At 37.6% G+C, this 20760-nt stretch overlaps 1 protein-coding gene across 1 annotated transcript in view; it reads left to right on the top strand.

Moving 5' to 3' along the window:
• LOC131165573 (ABC transporter B family member 20) overlaps positions 1–17854 on the top strand; it is a 28866-nt gene extending 11012 nt beyond the window's left edge. Inside the window, exons 5-11 of the mRNA XM_058123496.1 lie at positions 7252–7511; positions 7602–7912; positions 8254–8477; positions 8570–8910; positions 9178–9983; positions 10104–10345; positions 15936–17854. Of these exons, the coding sequence (XP_057979479.1) occupies positions 7252–7511; positions 7602–7912; positions 8254–8477; positions 8570–8910; positions 9178–9983; positions 10104–10345; positions 15936–17165 (3414 nt within the window). The 3' untranslated portion in view covers positions 17166–17854. The remainder of the gene's footprint in view (positions 1–7251; positions 7512–7601; positions 7913–8253; positions 8478–8569; positions 8911–9177; positions 9984–10103; positions 10346–15935) is intronic.
• The last annotated feature ends 2906 nt before the right edge of the window (positions 17855–20760 follow it).

Here is a 20760-nt window from a genome sequence, read left to right as displayed (position 1 = left end):
GCCTTGGATGGAAGTGTTTGATAAGATTCTGGTTCAAGTGGAGGATAATGGTCTCAATTCCAGGCTTTCAATGGGTGGAAGCACACAAGGCGGGAGGGTCACTAACCTTTTGATTGTAGATGACACCATCATTTTTTGTGTGGCTTTGTAGAGGAGAGATTAAATTTGAGAACCAATAGTGTTGTGCTTTGAAGCAATTTTGGAAGTTTCCCTTATCTAAAAAAATTATTGGGTGTGAAAGTGAACTTAGGGAAGAGCAAGCCCATCCCCATTTTGGGGATGTGGTGGAGGGGGCACTATTAGCCAAAGCAACTGGGTGCAAGGTTGGAAAATGGTCATTATTGTACTTGGGCCCTTCCTCTCGGAGCAAAATTCAAGGATAAAATCTTTTGGAACCCCTTGGTGGAGACTGGAAAGGTTTGTAAAGAAATTTGTGGGTTGGAAAAAGTACCTGTCAAAATACTCTTTCCATCCTCTTGGTGTACTTTATGCCCCTTTCCCCTATTCCTTGTTTGGCAGCTAGAAGATTGAATAATATTGAGAGAAAATTTCTTTGGGGCTGTATAGAGGGGACTTCCAAATTCCACTTGGGTGAAATGTAGAGCTGTGAAACAACCGCTCTATCAAGGGTTGGGGATTGAGAGAACCTTACCCATTTCAATATGGCTCTACTGGGCTATGGGGGCTCAAGATAGAAAAAAAAAAAAAAAATCAAATATGGAAGAAGTTGTTGGAGGCTAAATATGGATTGGAGCATAACAGATGAGCGACTAAGGAGCCTAGAGGTGCTTGTGGATAGGAGTATGAAGAAACATTGGAAAAAGGTGGGATAGAATTGTTGGATAGATTCGCTTTCAGGCCAAAAGGGGCAATTCAGTACTCTTCTGGCAGGATAACAAGTGTGGGGAGGTCCTTCTCAGCAGACTGTTTCCAGATTTGCACAGCCTGGTCGGGGGCAAAAAAGTTTTGATCTGCTCGCACTACCACAGCTCTTCCAAGGTAGGGAGAATGGGGTAAAATGTAAGAGCTCTAGGAGTGGGTTTTATGAGGTGAAATCATTGTAAGGAATTTTTATTAGTGCCTGTGTTTAGACTGCTGTGCATGATTTCCCCTGGAAAGCCATTTGGAAGACTATAACTCCTCCCAAAGGGGCTTTGTTCTCTTGGGCAGCAACATAAGAAAACGATTGCTTTGTTCCCCTGGGAAGCAATCTAGGAAATAATTCTGACCATGGACAACTTGCTGAAGGGGTCATTATAGTGTTTAATTGGTGAGATGTTTTTTGTGTGAAGACAAAGCTGATGCTGTTACATATCCTCGTGTGCTTATAGTGAACCAGGAACATTTTGAGACTGAGATAGCTATGCTGGGGGTCAAAAGGGTAGGAGCAGGGTTTATGGAGGCAGACCTATGGGCTTGGAATGGTATGTGCATTGAGAGGTTGAGAAAGAAGTACTGCTGATTGTTCAAACATGTTTTTGCTGGGTTGGAGGGAAATCAATGGAAGTGCTTCTGTGGATGCTGAAATGTCAGTCAACATGGTACAAGATGGTTGGATCAAAACTTTGTACTTGCAACAGGCAGCATTTTGTTATTGCCTGTTAAAGCTTGATATATGTGTGGGCCCACAACCTGCTTAAGCTTTTAGGTAAAGTGGTAATCTAACATGGTATTATACCTATGGCGACAAGGTTGTCTGTGTTTATTGTTTGATGATTAGAAAAACAAAAAAAAAAGGAAAAAGAAAGAGTCCCAAAAGAGTTAATAAGCTAGCAAGTTCTGTTAATTATGGGGATGGGAGAGGTCAAGATGAGGGAGGGATAAATTAGTTAAGTCATGAAGTTAATTAATTGGAATATGAGGTGGTTAATGGATGTAGGAAAAGAAGCTTGATTAAGGAAGTGTGGACTAGAAACTTACTTGATAGTTGATATTGTTTTCCTACAAGAAACTAAACTTGAAAAAATAAACGAGGGCTTGATTAGGAGTGTTTGGAAGGGTAGGTTGGGATTTTCTCGTTCTAACTCCAGAGTTGATGGTCTATTAGGTTTCTTCTTGTAAGGTGTGTTGTTAGAAATCAGAGGTAGGGATGATTGGTGGTTTTCTTCCATCTATGGTCCTCCTGGGCCTGCTCTTCGTTGTGTTTTTTGGGAAGAGTGGGTTTGTTTTCCTAGGTGGATTGTGGGGTTGATTTTAATGTAGTAAGATTTCCAGGGGGAAAGAAAGAGAGAGGTAGCTTCATCTCAACAACAACAACAAAACCAAGCCTCAAGTCCCACTAGGTGGGGTAGGCTATATGAATCATTTTCTGCCAATTTATGCAATCATGAACCATTTCTAGCTTCATCTCAAGCATGCATAATTTTTTTTTTATAGATTTCTTAAGTATTGTGGGTTGAGGATATTCCTATGGACAATGCTGTTTCTCTTGGTTTGTGGATGGAGGTAGATCAGTGGCCAGTCACCTAGATAGATTCTTGTTTGGTAGTGAGTGGGAGGATGGTTTCCTAGTCTTTCCCAAATCTCTTTATCTGAACTTGGACCATTTCTCTATTTTGTTGAATCTAGCAAGGTAAAGTGGGTCCCACTCACTCCCATTAGATTTGAAAATATGCGGTTAGATTATTAGTCTTTTCATTCTTCAATTAATGATTCTTGGGATGAGGTGTGTGTAATAGGTTGTGAGGGTTTTCAGATCATGAAAAAACTCAAACATTTAAAAGGAGTTTTGAAAAATTGGAATGAAGAAATTTTTGGGTGTAATAGGTTAGGAAGTCTTAACATCTTACCTGAGATTAATTGGTTGGAAAGAAAAGAGGGTGGTGTAGTTTTAACACATTTGGGGGAGGCGAAGCGGGTTTAGTTGTAAAATGAGTTGAAGAAAGTGATTTTTAGCGAGAGGAGGAGTTGCAGGCAAATACTAAATTTAAATAGGTTACAGAGTGTGATAATAATACTAAGTTTTTTCATAGATTGGCTGATGGTAAAATGGGAGGAAATTTAGGGACGGAATTGGAGTTGAGAGATGGAGTAGTCTCTTTTGATCCTTGATTGATTGCAAATGAGATCACTGGATTTCTTTTCCAATTCATTTATCAAGGAGGCTGAGAGTAGAGTAATGACTGAGGGGTTAGAGTGGGGCCATATTTCTAGTGATTAGATTTGATGGTTGGAAAGGCCTTGAGGAGATGTAAGTTAGGAATGTAGTGTTTGGGATGGATAGGGATAAGGCTCTGGGTCCAGATGCTTTCACCATGGCCTTCTTTCAGGATTGTTGGGGTTTGGTCAAGGTCTTAAAATTTTCAATTTTGATTAATATTTCAAAGCTTAAAACATACGGAAATTTTGATGGCAATTTTGATTTCTATGTCAATTTTAAAAACTGATGGAAGTTATTGGAATTCTTTTATGAAACTTTAGAAATGGTTTACAAACATTATAAAGCAAGTTTGAAAATTGGTTAATAGACAAAATAAAGCAAGTTATAGAACTAATATATTACGTTGTGTATGAGATGATATAATATAATATTTATATTGAACATATTCAATAATACAAGTGAAATTCAAAAATAGTTAAATATTATTTGTCATACAAATAAAATAAATGGTTAAATAAAATCTAAAAGCTAATATCAAAGTTTAATTTTTCATATAATTTAAACAGCCTTTGTAGTAATTTCTGGTTTCAATTTGAAGAAAAAAAATAAAAATATAAATCAAGAGAGAGTTCACTTTGTGTTTAAATCTCACGTTTCAGTTCCAAGGAAATTTCATTCTATATTCTAGTAGTTCAAATTTCAACAAGTTTCACTTAAATTTTGAGGTTTGGATAAGTTTTTAAATAGAAGGAGATTGATTGCCATTTCAATTTTGAGGGTGATGGAATACACAAATTTCGATGGAAATTTCTACAATTTTGTGGAAATTTGAACTATTAGAATATAGAATATTTCCATTTTGAGGGTGATGGAATACAAAAATTTCGATGGAAATTTCTACAATTTTGTGGAAATTTATAACCATGGGTGTGGTGAAGGCTGATCTGTTGAAGGTCTTTAATGAATTCTGTTTTAATGGAATCTTAGGAAAAAGCACTAATTCTACTTTCATTACTTTATTGCCTAAAGAGGGTCAGGCTTCAAAAAATTGCTTATTTTAGACCTATCAATCTAGCCATAAGTGTTAACAAGATTATTGTAAAAGTTCTTGCAGATAGGCTGAGTAAAGTGATAGGAGATGCTATTTCTAAGGCCTGAAGTTCTTTTGTTGGGGGGGGGTGGGGAAGAGGGGGGGGTGGGGAAGTCATTTTGTGGATGCTAATTTGGTGGCTAATGAAGTAGTTGAGGATGTTCATAGGAGAAATAAGAAGGGGATTAAATTTAAGTTGGATTTTGAAAAGGCTTATGATAGGTTTGTCTAGACTTTCTTGGATAAAACCTTTGCTAAGAAGTGTTTTGGGGAGAGGTGGTAGGATAGGATGACAAGGTGTTTGCCAAATGCTTTTTGCCTTTTCCTAATAGACTGTGAGGACCTTGCCTTCCTTATCCTTATCCTTTGAAGAGGCATTAGTAAATAGAAAAAAATAGGGCAAAAGACACTAACCTCCTTGAGGTTTGACAAAAAGACAATGACCTCCCCTGAGGTTTCAAAAATTCTAGGGACCTCCCTTGAGATTGCAACAATCCCAAGGACCTCCCATGAGGTTTGTCAAAAAGACACAAACCTTCCCTTGTATTTTGCAAAAAGATAAGTTTTTTGAGGGGAGGATTGTGTCTTTTTGGCAAACCTCAAGGGAGGTTTGTGATATTTTTGACAAACCTCAGGGGAGGTCTGTGTCATTTTTAACAAACCTTAGGGGAGGTCTCTGGGATTTTTGAAACCTCAAAGGAGGTCTATGTCTTTTTGCCAAACCTCAGGGGAGGTGAGTATCTTTTCTGCAAAAAAAAATATTTCGAGAGCAAAGCATCATCAAAATCTTATGACCTTCCTACTAGCTTTAGCAAGAATGGGCCGAATGGCATTGATTCCTAGAATATGGTTGAAGAAAGGCAACTTGTGAGGCACCAGCTATAAAGGTAGCAGAGGAAGTGGATCCACCTAAGAGAGTATTTTTGAATGTTCTCACAAATATTACAGATTTTTGAGAAGGTTTCACGTTTAAAAATAAATTTGAGTGAGAGTGGGATTGCTAAATCATAGTAGTGTCAAGTCTTTGGAGGTAGCTTCCTTAGCTAGGTGTGGCATTCTTAAGTGGCCCTTGTCTTATTTAGGAGTTCCCTTGGGGAGTAATGCTAGGTCTAAGTGTTTGGATGGGTGGAAAGGTGCTTCATTTTCTCTAGGTGGTCTTATCACCCTTTTCAAGCCTTCTCTCTAGTATCCCACTTTATATTTGTACATTTTCAGGATTCCGGTTGGGATGGCTAGGAAAATTGAGAAAGCAATGAGAGATTTCCTTTGGTCAATGGCGGAGGAGAAGAGAGAGATCATTTAGTTTGTTAGGATGCGTGTAGATCCAAGTTGGAGGGTTTTTTGGGTCTTAGAAATTTGATGTCTAAAAACACTGCCTTATTGGGTAAATGATGGTGACAATTTTCTTTATATGAAAATTCTCATTGGAATAAAGTTGTGAAAAGTAATTTTGGCTTACATTCTAATGGGTGGGATGCTAATTGGGGTTTAAGATGTTCTGTGGAGTCCTTGGAAAAGTATTGCTCAGATTTTTCCTTTGATTATTGAAAGGGGCGTCTTCAGGCCATAAGGCTCCCCATTTCGTGAGGGTAAGGGGATGGCCATCACAGTGTACGCAGCCTTACCCCTACTTTTATGTAGAGTGGCTATTTCCTTGGACTCGAACCCATGGCCAACCGGTCACAAAGGAGCAAACTTACCGTTGATCCAAGGCCCGCCATCATATTCCTTATATAAAATATTTTGCAGGCAAAGGGTCTCATATCCTCTTTTAGCAAGATGCTTAGGTGGGGAATGCGCTTTACATTTCATTCTCTCATTTATACTCCCTCTCTTTAGTGCATAGTTATGTCAATAAGTCATTACTTCCTTTCTTAATTCAAAGGCGCCTACTTCTTGCAGTTTCCCCTTTTGTAGGCCTCTAAATGATAGGTTGCTGGAAGAACTATCTTTTTTGTTGGTTCTGTTGGAGGATTTTCATTTCTCATATGACAGGGATGGTTGAAGTTGGGATTTTGGATTCTGTTGGGTTTTATTCTTCAAATCTTTCTTTGCGCATTTGACTAAATCTTTTAAATCTTTTCCCCTTCATCATTTCGCCTAGAAAGCTAAAGGCCCCTCTAAGATTAAGGTGTTTAGTTGGTTATTATTAATAAACACCAACAATATGTTGCAGAGTAGGAGGCCTTTAAAGACGTTATTTCCAGTTGTCGTTTCTTGTGTTTTGATAGCTGAAATTCTGCTTCGCATTTATTTTTGCATTGCCTTTTTTTATTGGGGGAATGGAATAAATTATTTCTTAGGTTTTCCAGGATTCAGTGGAGAAATTGTTACATATATCTTGTGCAGGTTTTAAAAGAGTGGTGATGCTTTAATATTTTGGAGTTGTGGCATCTTTGCAGTTTTATGGGAAGGAATGCTCGTATCATTTCTGGAAAGAGGAATTATTTTGCTTTGGGATAGGACTCAGTACTTGGCTTCTCTATGGTCTTCTGCAGGCTGCAGCTAGCGGTTTTAGAAGGAGGCCTTTCGTGGATCTGCAGAGAGATTAGAAAGCAGTTCTATTTTGATTGTTTTCTAGTCTATTTTGGTTTCTCCTTTTCATAGGAGGATATTTTTCTCCTTGTTTACATTCTTTCAATCTTTCCTCTTCATTTAATTTATTTCTTTCTCTAGAAAAAAAAAAATGATCTTATTCCCTGTAATGGGCATTATCATGATCGCTTTATTTCTCCATGTGCAACTGGGCTGCTCACGCAGGGGAGTGTTTAAGCTTGATAAACATTGGTGGCCCACATCCTAACAGCTTAAGCTTTTAGGTAAATTGGTAATCTAACAATGCCCAAGCTGTAATTGATTTTATTTATTCTTTATCCTTGTAATCTTTGTTCTTTTAATTGGATTGAACCCGAAATTCTTTCCTCCTCTAACAAAACAATTGAAATTTTTGGTTTGAAGTTTCATTTACTGGATGTTGTAATTGATAATAACTATTGTCATTCTGGTGAAGCACTTAATGCAGTGCTTCTATAATGCAAATCTATTTCTTTATTTTCTGCAGGCAGTCTCTTATATTAGGACCTTATATGCATTTACAAATGAAACATTGGCCAAGTATTCATATGCAACTTCACTACAAGCCACACTGAGATATGGTGTATTGATTAGTCTTGTGCAAGGGCTTGGACTTGGATTTACATATGGGCTTGCAATATGTTCATGTGCCTTACAACTTTGGGTTGGAAGATTCCTGGTTATGCGCAATAAAGCACATGGAGGTGAAATTATTACAGCCCTGTTTGCTGTAATCTTGAGTGGTCTGTGAGTATCTCATCCTCAATTCTTTGTGCTATTTCTCATTTTCTTTGGTCTTTCAAAATTTTCATTTATTGTGCCTTTCTTGTCTTTTAGTGGTCTGAATCAAGCAGCAACAAACTTCTATTCATTTGAGCAAGGACGAATTGCTGCCTATAGACTTTTTGAGATGATAAGCCGTTCAACTTCTGCAGTAAATCATGATGGAAATACCTTGGTCTCTGTACAAGGAAACATTGAGTTTCGGAATGTCTATTTCAGCTATTTGTCTCGCCCTGAAATTCCTATCTTGAGTGGCTTTTACCTCACTGTACCTGCCAAAAAAGCTGTGGCACTTGTTGGCAGAAATGGCTCTGGAAAAAGCAGTATCATTCCACTCATGGAGCGGTTTTACGACCCTACATTAGGTACTGTGACACTATTTTCATAGTGCATGCCTGTGTTATTTCCTTCTAGACTTTGAGTCCTAACTGAATCACTTGGGGCCTGTTCAGTTGTGGAGAACAGTTTTCACTTTCTATTTTCAGTTTCCCAAAGAATCACAAAAATGCCACCTTGTTTTCCTGCTTTCCAAAGATGCTTTCCAAGTTTTTATACAGATGTTGGAAAACTAGGAAACAGGGGCTCATTTTTGTAATTCTTTGGAATACTGAAAATGGAAATTTAAAGCAGCTCTCCGTAACTGAACAGGCTCTTAGCGATTCTGTCTGGTTGTAGATTCAAATGATTTTTCATTTTTGTGTTGCAGGAGAAGTTCTTTTAGATGGAGAGAACATAAAAAACCTGAAACTTGAGTGGCTGAGGAGCCAAATAGGACTAGTCACCCAGGAACCTGCATTGTTGAGTTTGAGCATCAGAGATAATATTGCATATGGTCGCTCACATGCTACTTTAGATCAGATAGAAGAAGCTGCCAAAATAGCGCATGCTCACACATTCATTAGCTCACTTGACAAAGGATATGATACTCAGGTCAAAACTCTGATACATGTATATAAACTTAAAACTCATACGACTTGGTATATTGGCTAGCTTATCTCTTTCTCCATTGACTTGCATTTTAGGTGGGTAGGGCTGGTTTGGCATTGACTGAAGAACAGAAGATAAAACTATCTGTTGCTCGTGCAGTGCTTTCAAATCCATCTATTCTTCTGCTTGATGAGGTTACTGGTGGACTTGATTTTGAAGCTGAACGAGCTGTGCAGGAGGCTCTAGATCTCCTCATGTTGGGACGATCAACTATAATAATAGCTCGAAGGCTTAGTCTCATAAGGAATGCTGATTACATCGCTGTGATGGAGGAGGGTCAACTCGTTGAAATGGGTACACATGATGAATTATTAACTCTGGATGGTTTATATGCAGAGCTTCTGAAATGTGAAGAAGCGGCAAAACTTCCTAAAAGGTACATGACATGAGAACAGATTAATGCTTTTTTTGACATGATGGAATGTCTTGCCTGGCCACTTGGCTTTATTTCAAGTTTTATTATTTTAGGCTTCAATAGAACAGGTTTATGCTTTTTCTCAACTGAAATATCTTGCCTGGCCTCTCAACATTATTTCAAGTTTGTCATTTTAGGTTCAATCATTTTAGAATAATCATTCTTGTTCTAGATATTTGTTATCCTATAAGTAAGTTGCATGTTTATGCATTCTCTATCTTCATCTAGGATGCCCCTACGGAACTCTAAAGAGAGCACAGTTTTCCAAATTGAAAGGGATTCATCAGCAAGTCATAGCTTCCAAGAACCATCATCTCCTAAAATGGCCAAATCACCCTCTCTTCAAAGGGTTTCTGGAATCCATGGGCTATGGGTCCAAGATGGTGGCTTCAACTCTCAAGAATCTCCAAAAATATTGAGTCCACCACCAGAGCAAATGCTGGAAAATGGTGTGCCATCGGATGCTGTTGATAATGAACCGTCAATAAGAAGGCAGGATAGTTTTGAAATGAGACTGCCAGAATTACCAAAGATTGATGTTCAATCTGCTCACCAACAAACATCAAATACTTCAGACCCTGAGTCGCCTGTGTCACCACTATTGACGTCTGATCCCAAAAGTGAACGTTCCCATTCACAGACATTTAGTCGGCCTCACCGTCAACGTGATGACATGCCTGCAAAAATGAAGGAGGCAAAGGATAACCATCATAGGGAAGCTCCATCATTTTGGAGGCTTGCAGAGCTTAGCTTCGCTGAATGGCTTTATGCTGCTCTAGGGAGCGTTGGTGCTGCTATCTTTGGTTCTTTTAATCCTCTTCTTGCATATGTGATTGCACTTATAGTAACACAATATTATAGAGTTGGTGATCGCCCTCATTTACGGCATGAAGTGCGGCAAGAAGTAGATAAATGGTGCTTGATCATTGCCTGCATGGGTATTGTGACAGTGGTTGCTAATTTTTTGCAGCACTTCTATTTCGGGATAATGGGGGAGAAAATGACTGAAAGAGTTAGGAGAATGATGTTCTCAGGTAAATTCTTTAATGTATGTATTATTTATGAGTGTGAAGAATTCTGTGTATGATCTCCTGGCCCTGTTTTGTGGATGCATCAGTTTTTTTTAATGTTCTCCATACCTGTTGCTGTTACAGCAATGCTGCGCAATGAAGTTGGATGGTTTGATGATGAGGAGAATAGTGCAGATACCTTATCCATGCGATTGGCAAATGATGCTACATTTGTGCGAGCTGCTTTTAGCAATCGGCTTTCTATATTTATACAGGACAGTGCAGCTGTAATGGTTGCTGTCCTTATTGGGATGTTGCTACAGTGGCGATTGGCACTTGTGGCTTTGGCAACCCTTCCCATTCTCACTGTTTCAGCTATTGCACAGGTTTGCACAATGTCTACATGCTTTTCACTATAATTGCTTTACTTGTGGTGACAGTAGTCCTCAACCATTTTCCTTTCTTGATTCATTGAGCAACCAAGTAGGCATTTGTAGATTGTTACTCCATTCATCAGGCCTCATATGGTCCATATTCATTGGTAGATCTTGTCCTTTATTATTTCCATATAGTATGTTGAATCACTTGTGAAGTCGATTTCCAACAGTTTTCTGTTTTTTTTTTTTTCATGGACAAATTGAGGGCCCTTTTAATTGTGGAGAATAGTTGTCATTTTCCATTTTAGTTTTTCGAAAAATTTCAAAGAACTTAGTTACTTTTTTAATCTTTCAAATTTTGTTTGAAATAAATGAACAATAATAAAATGTTTTGATACCATTTGCTTGTGGAAATAGTTTTAGTTTCCATTTCTAATTTTCCGAATAATTACAAAAAATGTCACCTTGTTTTCTAAGGTTTCAAATTTATAGAGGAAAGTTAGAATTCGTCTTTTTTTAATTTTCTATATTTCCAATTCTTACTTTGCATAGGGGAGCATGGAATACAAATCTTGGACTTTGATTTGGGTGCTTTATGTACTTTCTTTCAAATTCAAAAAATCCAAATTCAAGCCCAAAAATCCATGATTGCACTTACTATCTTATATGATCTTTATATAAAATTGGAAAACAAGTTATAATTTTTGTAATTATTTTAAACTCTACAAACAAAAAATAAAAAATTGATTTGCACAACAAAACTAACTATTATCCTTGTATTTTTTAATACTAAGTTGAAAACAAAAAAATAACTTGAAATTCTGTATAATTATTTGGAAAACAAAACAAATGAAAATGGAGAATGTTCTCCACAACTAAACAGGCTCTTAGAAATTCTTACCATTTTCTATTTTTTCATGACGTGTAATTTAGAAGCTAAAAAAAAAAGTATCATCTCATATAATTCATGTTTTAGTCAATAAGTTGCCTATTTCTTTGCTATTAACACATTGGTTGGCTCTGATTCCTCAATGTTTGACTTCTATAATGCATGCTTGGCTGCCTTTTATTTTTCAAAGTACCCTCTATGTTGTTTGGTTGAGATGATCACACTGAAGGGAAGAACTAAGCTACCAGCATTACTGAGTATATTGACAAAAAATGGTCAATGATAGATGAGAACAACAACTGCCTTTGAAGTTGGAAAAATGCCCCAATTTTTAGTTATTATATTCAATGTTTTAATAGGCTCAATCAAGGCTCACCTCAAGGCGAAGCATGCCTGAAACACCTTAGAGGCTCAAATCTAAAATACCAAATCCTGAAAAGCCTAATGCATTACATGCTGAGGCTTTAGATTCATAAAATAATGGGAGAGTCCCTTGACTTGTTTCTGTTCTTTGTTTTATCATCACTATGTTCAGTTGACATTTCTAACCTCTTGTGCAATGATTGTACCAAAGAGTCCTGATTCCTTGTGTAGCTAGGTTAGGAATTTTTTTTTTCCCGCCCTTGTTAACCTTGAATATGTCATTGTCATCATTTGTAAACTTTTTCATTAATCTGGACAGTGACCGTCATTATTTCTTAATCTCATTTTGTTCCCAGGATCTTGGGCATCTTGTTACAAAAAAGGTAAAAGAGAGAGTTGAGGGATAGAAATAGAAATAGAAAGAGAAGAAGAGAAGGGAGAAGAAGAGAGAAATAGCAGGACAGAACCGAGGAAAACTAAAAGAGGAGAAGTGGAGAAGAAGAAAGGAGGAAGAGGAAAGGAAAGAGAAGGGAGAGAAAGAGAGCTAATACAATGCACGAACAAAGTTCTTGATACACCCAAATTTACTAGCACAAATAATTACAAAATAACTTCAAAATACACAAAATACCCCTAAATTAGCTCAACTTATAAAATGACCAAAATTATTCAAACTAAAATAAGAATCCTAATTCCTAAAGCTATAGCTACAAAATAAGCATCAAATCTCCAGTGGTGGTCTCCATCAAATTCCTTTTGTTACACTTAATCAAGAGGTGGCACCAATAACCATGGGAGAGAATAAAAAATATTGTCCAATTGCAAGTAGCGTAGAAGGCTTCAATGTCTTCTGTAAAATAACAAGTCCTACAAACAAGATATTAATTTAATTCAGTCCATATTGTAGAAAGATGGAAATGTTTCACTAGACTTGGTTAAAGAACATATGTAGGGAGAAGATGCGAGGTATGGAGGCACATGTTTTAGTGGATGGATGAGATATCATTTGAGGGGGATTTTCAACAATAGGTTCCATGATTGAACTCAACATGCTTTGGAGCGACAAATTGTTAATTCATTCTTTGGTTTAGAAGTGAAGAATTGAGGTTGAAGAGTAAGGTCATTAACAAACATATCTGTCCTATTAGTTGGCAACTAATGTTGAAGTTCATTGCAAGTCTCTACAACCAAGTTTAGTGACAAGTCAAGGTCCATCTCTTGCCTGGAAGAACCAACAGTGTTTAGGGTTCTAAAGCCAAGTCTAAGGCCCTATTATGATAGTATGACTTGTGTCCACTAAAGAATGAAAAAAAAATTGTGCACTAATAAAATGAAAATCATTTATGTAGTCAAGAAACTCCATTTTGCAACTTGCATAAGCAATATTAATTTGACTTTTCTCTTGAGCGTCTTGGGTGGGTCTATGACTACCTCTTGCCCACTTAGAAATTGATATAGGCTGAGGAAGCTCTTGAACATTAGAAGGAGGCGGTGTTATTGGTGGGTAGCTAGAAAAATCTCTCAGTTCCCATGGCCCTGTGGTATGGTGGGATGCAAATGTTTTGAAAGGATCAACCGAGGCTTACCTCAAAATGAGGCATGCCTGAAATGTCTCGAGGCCCAGTCTAAAATACCAAATCCCAAATGGCCAATGCATCACACACCGAGGCTTATACAGTTGTACGAAAGACACACCTTTTGCGCCTTTCAAGTTGAAGCATATGCATTTTGGGTCTATGAATCTCAGGTTAGATTTGTTTAAGAAAATTTTAACTACACGTTTATATGGAAAATGTATACGAGTTGATTTCTAAAACTCTTGAACTTCAATCTTTTTGAAATAATTGAGAGTTGCATCTTAGATCTTTAGAATAACCACTTGGCATGATTTACTTAAATTAGTAGTCTACAAATTTATTTTATTTTATTTTATTTTTTACATTTTTTTAGTAATTTTAAATGTATATAGTTCATTTCATATTTCTATCTAGAAATGAAATCTCAAAAGGCTTATGCCTCAACACCTTAAGGCTTACATGTTGTCTCGTCTCGTCTTGTCTCTTAAGGGTTAAAAGGCTTCATCTTACGCTTTTGCCTTTCAAAAATTTCGTGTATTTTTTAGGGTTTTCAAAAAATATCCTCTTTAATTTCATCTCTCAAACCCTTTCTTTGAACATAATTACCACTCTAGGTTCCTTAGTAAGAACACACCAATACATGAGGCCTTGAAATATATGGTGACAATCGGCAAACTAGAAAAAAGTTGCCTAAGACTACACGGTCTACTAATTGCTCTGTGTAAGAATGTGGGGCATGTTTCTCTCTTAAAATATATCTCATTCTAGACCAAGTGGTGATAGGAGGCTCTCCAAAATTATTTGTCCCTTTCAACTTTTTTGCGAGTATTGTTTTGCTGAAGCAAAAAGTTTTGATTTGCAAAAGTAGAGAATTTGGTGGTCACACCAGCTTACCAACTTAAATAACTCGCCATACCATCTAACCAACCTAAGAATGAGGACTTGAACCATTAAAAACAAAAGGACATCAAGGTTTTATCAATTGTTGAGAACTGCCAACTAGGTGGGAACTAGACATGTGGAATAGTTGAGAATTGCCAACTAGGTGAGAGCTAGATAAGTGAAAATTGTTGAGAATTTCCAACTAGGTGGGAACTAGACATGTGGAATTGACTCATCATTTTTTTCCCCCCCGTAGAGCAAATAAGGGCCGATGCAAAAGCAAGTAGCAATTAAGTAACAATAAATCGGTTCTTCATGGAGTCCAAGTAATTTAAGTCCATGCAGCATTAACAAAAGGTCCTTCTGTGTCCTTATGCTGATATCGTGATCTTAAGAGAAGCTTCAAATATTTCCTTTCAATTTCTCCCAGATGCTTCAAGGAACTCCCCTAATAAGCCTGAAACAGGGCCACTGGCAATACAGTTTCTCGCTCCACAATGTCAATCATATGATCACAGAATTGAATTGATCTCCCAATATATGTAGCAGGCACTAGCAGATGATTTCTTCAAGTTAGCTTCAAATTATCGTGCAGGAAATCCAATTTATTGTGGCTGGATTCAATTTCTATTAGTTTTGTCAGTTTTGCAAGGTGCTGGCAGCCTGAATTTATCCTCCGAAATGTGAACCAAACTTGATGAATCAGTTTCCCATTAAACAGCTTCAAAATCTCGAGAAGAAAACCAACTCTAGCAGCTGCAACCAATTTCTCATGAGTTAGGAAATTGCAAAATGTAGGGACATTGTTCCACATACGCGTCACCGGCACGTGGAGTGTGTGGATCCCCTCGTGGTGGTCTTTTGGTCGGTGGTAGATTGAGGGTTGGTGAGTCTAACGGTGGAGGCAGTGTCACAATGTCTCAAATAACTCTGGCAAGGTGGGAAATTAAAGGGGGCTGGAAAATCTTCAGGTAGCACATGGAGCCACACCTCTCTTTGGATGGAGGAGAAACTTGGGGGAGGGATATTTCATAGGTGTCTGTCTCTGATGGTGGTACTGGTTCTGCAAGTTGGAGTAAGAAAAATGGAGTTCAAAAATGAGGGGCATGATTGTAATTCTATGCAAAGTTGCAGGTTGATGAACAGTGCTTCAAATTTCCATTTTCCTTGATTTCTTCGTGTAAATTGCTGGATTTCTATGGCTTGATTCATGCTGTCAGAAATTGGAAGTGAATTGCAGTTGTTTTGTGGTTGTGGTTGGAAGTTTTGGATTATTCTTTGAGAATGATTGCAGGAGATTGAAGTAAAACAATGATGGTGGATCAGTTACAATGGAAGATATTGGGTATCAGGTTTGCTCTGATACTAAATTGATGTGGGACTGTAAAAAACAGATACAGAGGCAGTGAATTGAGGGAGAGAAAAAGAAAGAGAAGAAGAGAGAAACAGCAGGGCAGAGCAGAAACAGAATGGAGAAAAATGGACAGGAAAGAATGGGAGGATGAGAGAGAGGGAGACAGAGAGGCAGAACCAATTCTTAATTCAAACTGAATTCTTATACACCCAACAAATAATACAAAAGAAACCCAAAACACTTAAAAATACACAAAATAGCCTTAATTAACTGAACTTCTAATTGACCAAAAATCTTCCAAACTAAAATAGAAATCCTAATTTCTAAAGCTATAGCTACACTATAAAACATCTAAAGTTCTTAGTCGGTGGTCATCCATCACATCTGTCAGTCTAATATTTTTGAATTCTGTAGATGTTGAGATTTTTGTTTACATGCATTATTATTTGTTTTTATTTTGTGATAGTGAAGATCCTTGGCACATCTTATCTTTTGCACCCAAATGCTAAGTGGTTGCCAGTTTTAATTTTGCAGAAATTGTGGCTTGCTGGATTCTCAAGGGGCATACAGGAGATGCACCGTAAGGCATCCTTGGTCCTTGAAGATGCAGTCAGAAACATTTACACTGTTGTAGCATTTTGTGCTGGTAACAAGGTGATGGAGCTTTACAGATTGCAACTGAGGAAAATATTCAAGCAGAGCTTCCTTCATGGAATGGCAATTGGATTTGCCTTTGGCTTTTCACAGTTTCTTCTTTTTGCTTGCAATGCTCTCCTTCTCTGGTACACTGCACTCTCTGTTAAAAATGGCCATATGGATCTGCCTACAGCTGTCAAGGAGTACATGGTATTTTCCTTTGCAACATTTGCACTGGTTGAGCCATTTGGTTTGGCTCCTTACATACTTAAACGACGTAAGTCACTTACTTCAGTGTTTGAAATCATTGATCGAGTGCCGAAGATTGATCCAGATGACATCTCTGCGCTTAAACCCCCTAATGTTTATGGAAGCATTGAGCTGAAAAATGTGGATTTCTGTTATCCAACCCGTCCAGAAATGTTGGTATTAAGCAATTTCAGTCTTAAAGTCAGTGGGGGACAAACTGTAGCTGTTGTTGGAGTTTCAGGGTCTGGGAAGAGCACTATAATATCTTTAATCGAAAGATTTTATAATCCAGTTGCAGGCCAAGTTTTACTAGATGGGCGAGATTTGAAAACCTATAACTTGAGATGGTTGAGGAACCATCTGGGCCTTGTTCAGCAGGAGCCAATTATCTTCTCAACAACCATAAGGGAAAATATAATATATGCAAGGCACAATGCAAGTGAGGCCGAGATGAAAGAGGCAGCAAGAATAGCAAATGCTCATCATTTTATTAGCAGTTTGCCTCACGGTTATGACACACATGTAGGTATGAGGGGTGTGGATCTAACACCAGGACAGAAACAAAGAATTGCAATTGCTCGAGTGGTGCTGAAGAATGCCCCAATCTTGTTATTAGATGAAGCGAGCTCATCCATCGAGTCTGAGTCAAGTCGGGTGGTCCAAGAGGCTCTTGATACACTCATCATGGGAAACAAAACGACGATTCTGATAGCTCATAGGGCTGCAATGATGAGGCATGTTGACAACATTGTCGTTCTTAATGGAGGGCGAATTGTAGAGGAAGGGACCCATGATTCTTTAGTGGCAAAGAATGGTTTATATGTCCGTTTGATGCAACCCCACTTTGGAAAGGGTTTGCGTCAACATCGACTTGTTTAGATATTGGTTAGTGATTGATTCAATTGGTAATGTCCTCACTTTTGGCCATTCTCTAAATTTTTTTCCGTTCCTTTATGAATATCAGTTGGTGCAAATTTAAAGAATGGGTTGAGTTGAACAAGAATGATGAGGCTTGTGACAACAATCATGACCAGGTGAGTGCCACTGCTTGCTTTCCGCAATGGTGGTGGAAGAATTGTAGGATTGGGAAAGTAGGGTGTGCAGAGTTTTGTGGGCTCTTGGGGACATTCTTTCAGGGCTGGCTGCATATTCTTTTGGAGGCAAGCATCTTAGGGTTGGGAGCGTGCTTGTCTCCTGGTATATTGATTTGTTGATTAATTAGAAAGTGGGGTGGAATCAATAGTAGTTTTTCCATAGTTCCTCTGAGTGCTCTCTCTCTCTCTCTCTCTCTCTCTCTCGTTAATGGATCACCTTGACTACCTCCACCCTTTGGGTTGTGGACATGCAGGTGCTGTTTCTCACCAGTTTGGATAATTTTGTTTCTTATTGTAAATCTTTCTACTACTAGTGAAGATAATATGAACTTTAGTAGGAGGAAGTAGTGATGGTTTTTGTTGTAATCTTTATTTGTAAATAAAAATATGTGAGCTGTTCATTCTTCATGCACGAATACATTTGTAAAATAAACATTGATTCTTTGGAAAGAGTTTGACCTTCTTTTCCTCTTCTTTTCGAATGAGCATGTTAGCAATGGATGAAACACATGCTGTGTCCTTGCAGTGAACTGCTGAACGAGTGGCAAAGTCTGGTTTCCTAGGAATCATTTTGATATTGATTTGTTTTTTCATTTATTATTTATTATTTATTATTTGTTTGTTATTATTTTGTTTTTGTTTTTGTCTTGTTTTGTTGCATCAATCAGTAGATATAAAAACTCGTGGGTTCCAAGCCATCGGAAAACAGTTTTACAAAGTCTTACAAATGCTGCCGCTTGAGGTGACATTGCTATCCCTTTAATGTTTATATCCAATACAAATAGTAACATGCAAACCTGTTAGTCCCATCGTGTTTAGCCACTTGCGAGCTCAAAAGTTTGAAGCATGCTATGCAAATCAGTTCTTCCGTTTAATGTTTGTATCCAATACAAATAGTAACATGCAAACCAGTTAGTCCCTTCTTGTGTTTAACCACTTGCTTCAAAATGCTGCGCATTAGAGCAAATAGAGCTGAGGTCTTGTGTATGAGATTGCCCAGTGTTGTATGACTATGAAAGAGCCGTGGTACCACCACTTTGACTACCTTTGCTACCGTGTTTCATGTGCCCCAACAACCAGTTTGTAGTATTTTCCTATCCAAACAAGCAACTTGATGGTATCAAACTAATTAAAACAGTCCCTGATGGATGGCTGACCTAGTTTTAATTGACATTTCTTCATGAGAACTGCCACAGGAACACTGCAAGAGCAAACATCAGCTGCAATGGGTGTCAATTGGGCCAATAGTCATCTTACAGTTTTCATTTTAAAATGCAGGAGGAGGAAGAATATGTATAGAAACAGATAAAGGCCTTTTAAAATGAGAGGTCTGATTGTCACCATTGAAGTGTAGGAACACAACAGGCACGCTTCATCCCATGTCCTGTCCAAACAAATGATTTACACCAGGAAGATAAAAATGCAGCTATGTTTTTGATTGAATGATACACAGCAAGTAGTTTCTGTAAAAAGCATGCAGGTTGAAGTTGCACAATAGGTTCAACCGAGAAAGAAATTTGTAAATCCTAGTGTAATGTTTACAATTATGCATCCTCTTCAACAGCCATCTAAAGAAAGAGGCATGCTTCTTAGAGTACCTGTTCATTTGCAATAGACCAGGCACAGAATGAGTCCAAACCAATGAGAACTCCATAAATCTTGTCTGATTCACATGCTGAGTTTTGAGAATGTTAAATATGTTTATGCATACCCCTCTAGTAGGCAGCAAAAAGAACTAGGCATGTCTCCAATGCATATGTCCACCTGCTGCAAGTGACAATCACCTAAAAGTCCAGGGTTTGAATCTTGCACATGTTAGATGAAATCTGTTCAACCCTTAATGGCTAAAAATTTTTATGTTGGGTGGTTCTTTAGTATGTCATTTGCCTCTTTGACCTAAAGGTCCAGAGTTCAAATCTTGGATGCCTATTGTTTTCAACCTACTAAATAATATACTCTTCTATTGTTTTCAACCTACTAAATAATAGTAAGGCTTATGCTCTGTCCACGCTTTCAACACCAATGAGCTTGTGCATGAAGACACATCTAAGGGGTTTAGATGGTAAACTAAATTCACAGTTTGACATGGTATAATATCACACCATTTCCAATCGTTATTGATGCAAAAGCCATATGAGAAATTGAAGAGGCAAGTAGACACTCAAAGACATAATAGTTCGTTCCATTAATGGCCCTCTGCATCCAACAAATAATCACAAGAGAAACTGTTTCTATAAAGAGCGATGGAAACAGACATCATCTGTCCTCCATTAAACAAAAATCACAAAAAAAAAAGAAGGTAAATTGATTACTTGTTGCCGAAACAAAACATTGTGGGGTTTATCTTGTAGGCTCTCACATCAATTATTGTGCATGAGTCACTAAACTAAAAACAGCACAATCTCACAATCAAAGATTTTATCTCAGAATGGAGAACCTGGGGAGGGCCTGAATAGAACTAACTTTCAATTGAACATATTAGAAACTAAAATGGAAGGAAGAAAGAAAAAAAGATTTGATAAGAGAAAAATCTTCGGTGTCAAAAATATTAGCTATTTGATTTAGTGGAGTTAATTTGGATCTCATCAATTAGGACCCAACATGTTGATTACTGCTTGCAAGGGAACAACTGGAGAGTCAGAAAAGCACAAAAGAACAGAAAATCAATAGCTTGACCTCCAATCTGAAGGGGAGGAAGTAAATGTATACCACATCTACACGATCAACAAAAGCTCAAATTTTTTTTGATATTTCTGCACAACAAAGAAAATGAGAAGGATATAATTGCAATTATAAGATAAGACATAATTTATGAAGAACCTAACACCTAATACCACAAGCACAAAAGATCATATACAAACATAACTACCAACATTGATGCCTTTAGCAGGAGAGGAATGAGAAGGGAATAAACTTGCCGCTAGCACCCCATCTCCCAGCAAAAGGGGCCTCCTTCGACATGGGAATCAACATGTGATATCATGATAGATGCCAAAAGAGATTAGGTTGTGGCAAAATTATTTCATTCCGCAGCAAATACAAACGAATAAATAAATATTCTTCACTGATTTCTAGACTCAATGTAGCTTAATGAGTGGAGAAGAAAAAGAGCTCCCATTTCACTTGTAAAAACAATCAATCCAAGTAATATGTTGCTACTGTGCCACACAATCAAATTTTCAGATATACTAATTAATAATGAGGATGCCAATTGCAGAATGAAACTGTGGATAGGATTTATACATTTGAATGCATCAGAAACCCAAATCTAATATCTCAGAGCATAAAAAACTTTGGTTGAAATCAAAGGAAAAATGTGATTAAACAACTTGCGCAGCTGTTTACAATCTTTGAAAGGAATGCACAAATGCGTGGTGATG

Source organism: Malania oleifera, chromosome 10 (genome assembly GCF_029873635.1).
Source record: "Malania oleifera isolate guangnan ecotype guangnan chromosome 10, ASM2987363v1, whole genome shotgun sequence".
Lineage (NCBI taxonomy): Eukaryota > Viridiplantae > Streptophyta > Magnoliopsida > Santalales > Ximeniaceae > Malania > Malania oleifera.
Note: the sequence above shows the minus strand (reverse complement) of the source record. Positions and strands in the feature narration are given on the sequence as shown.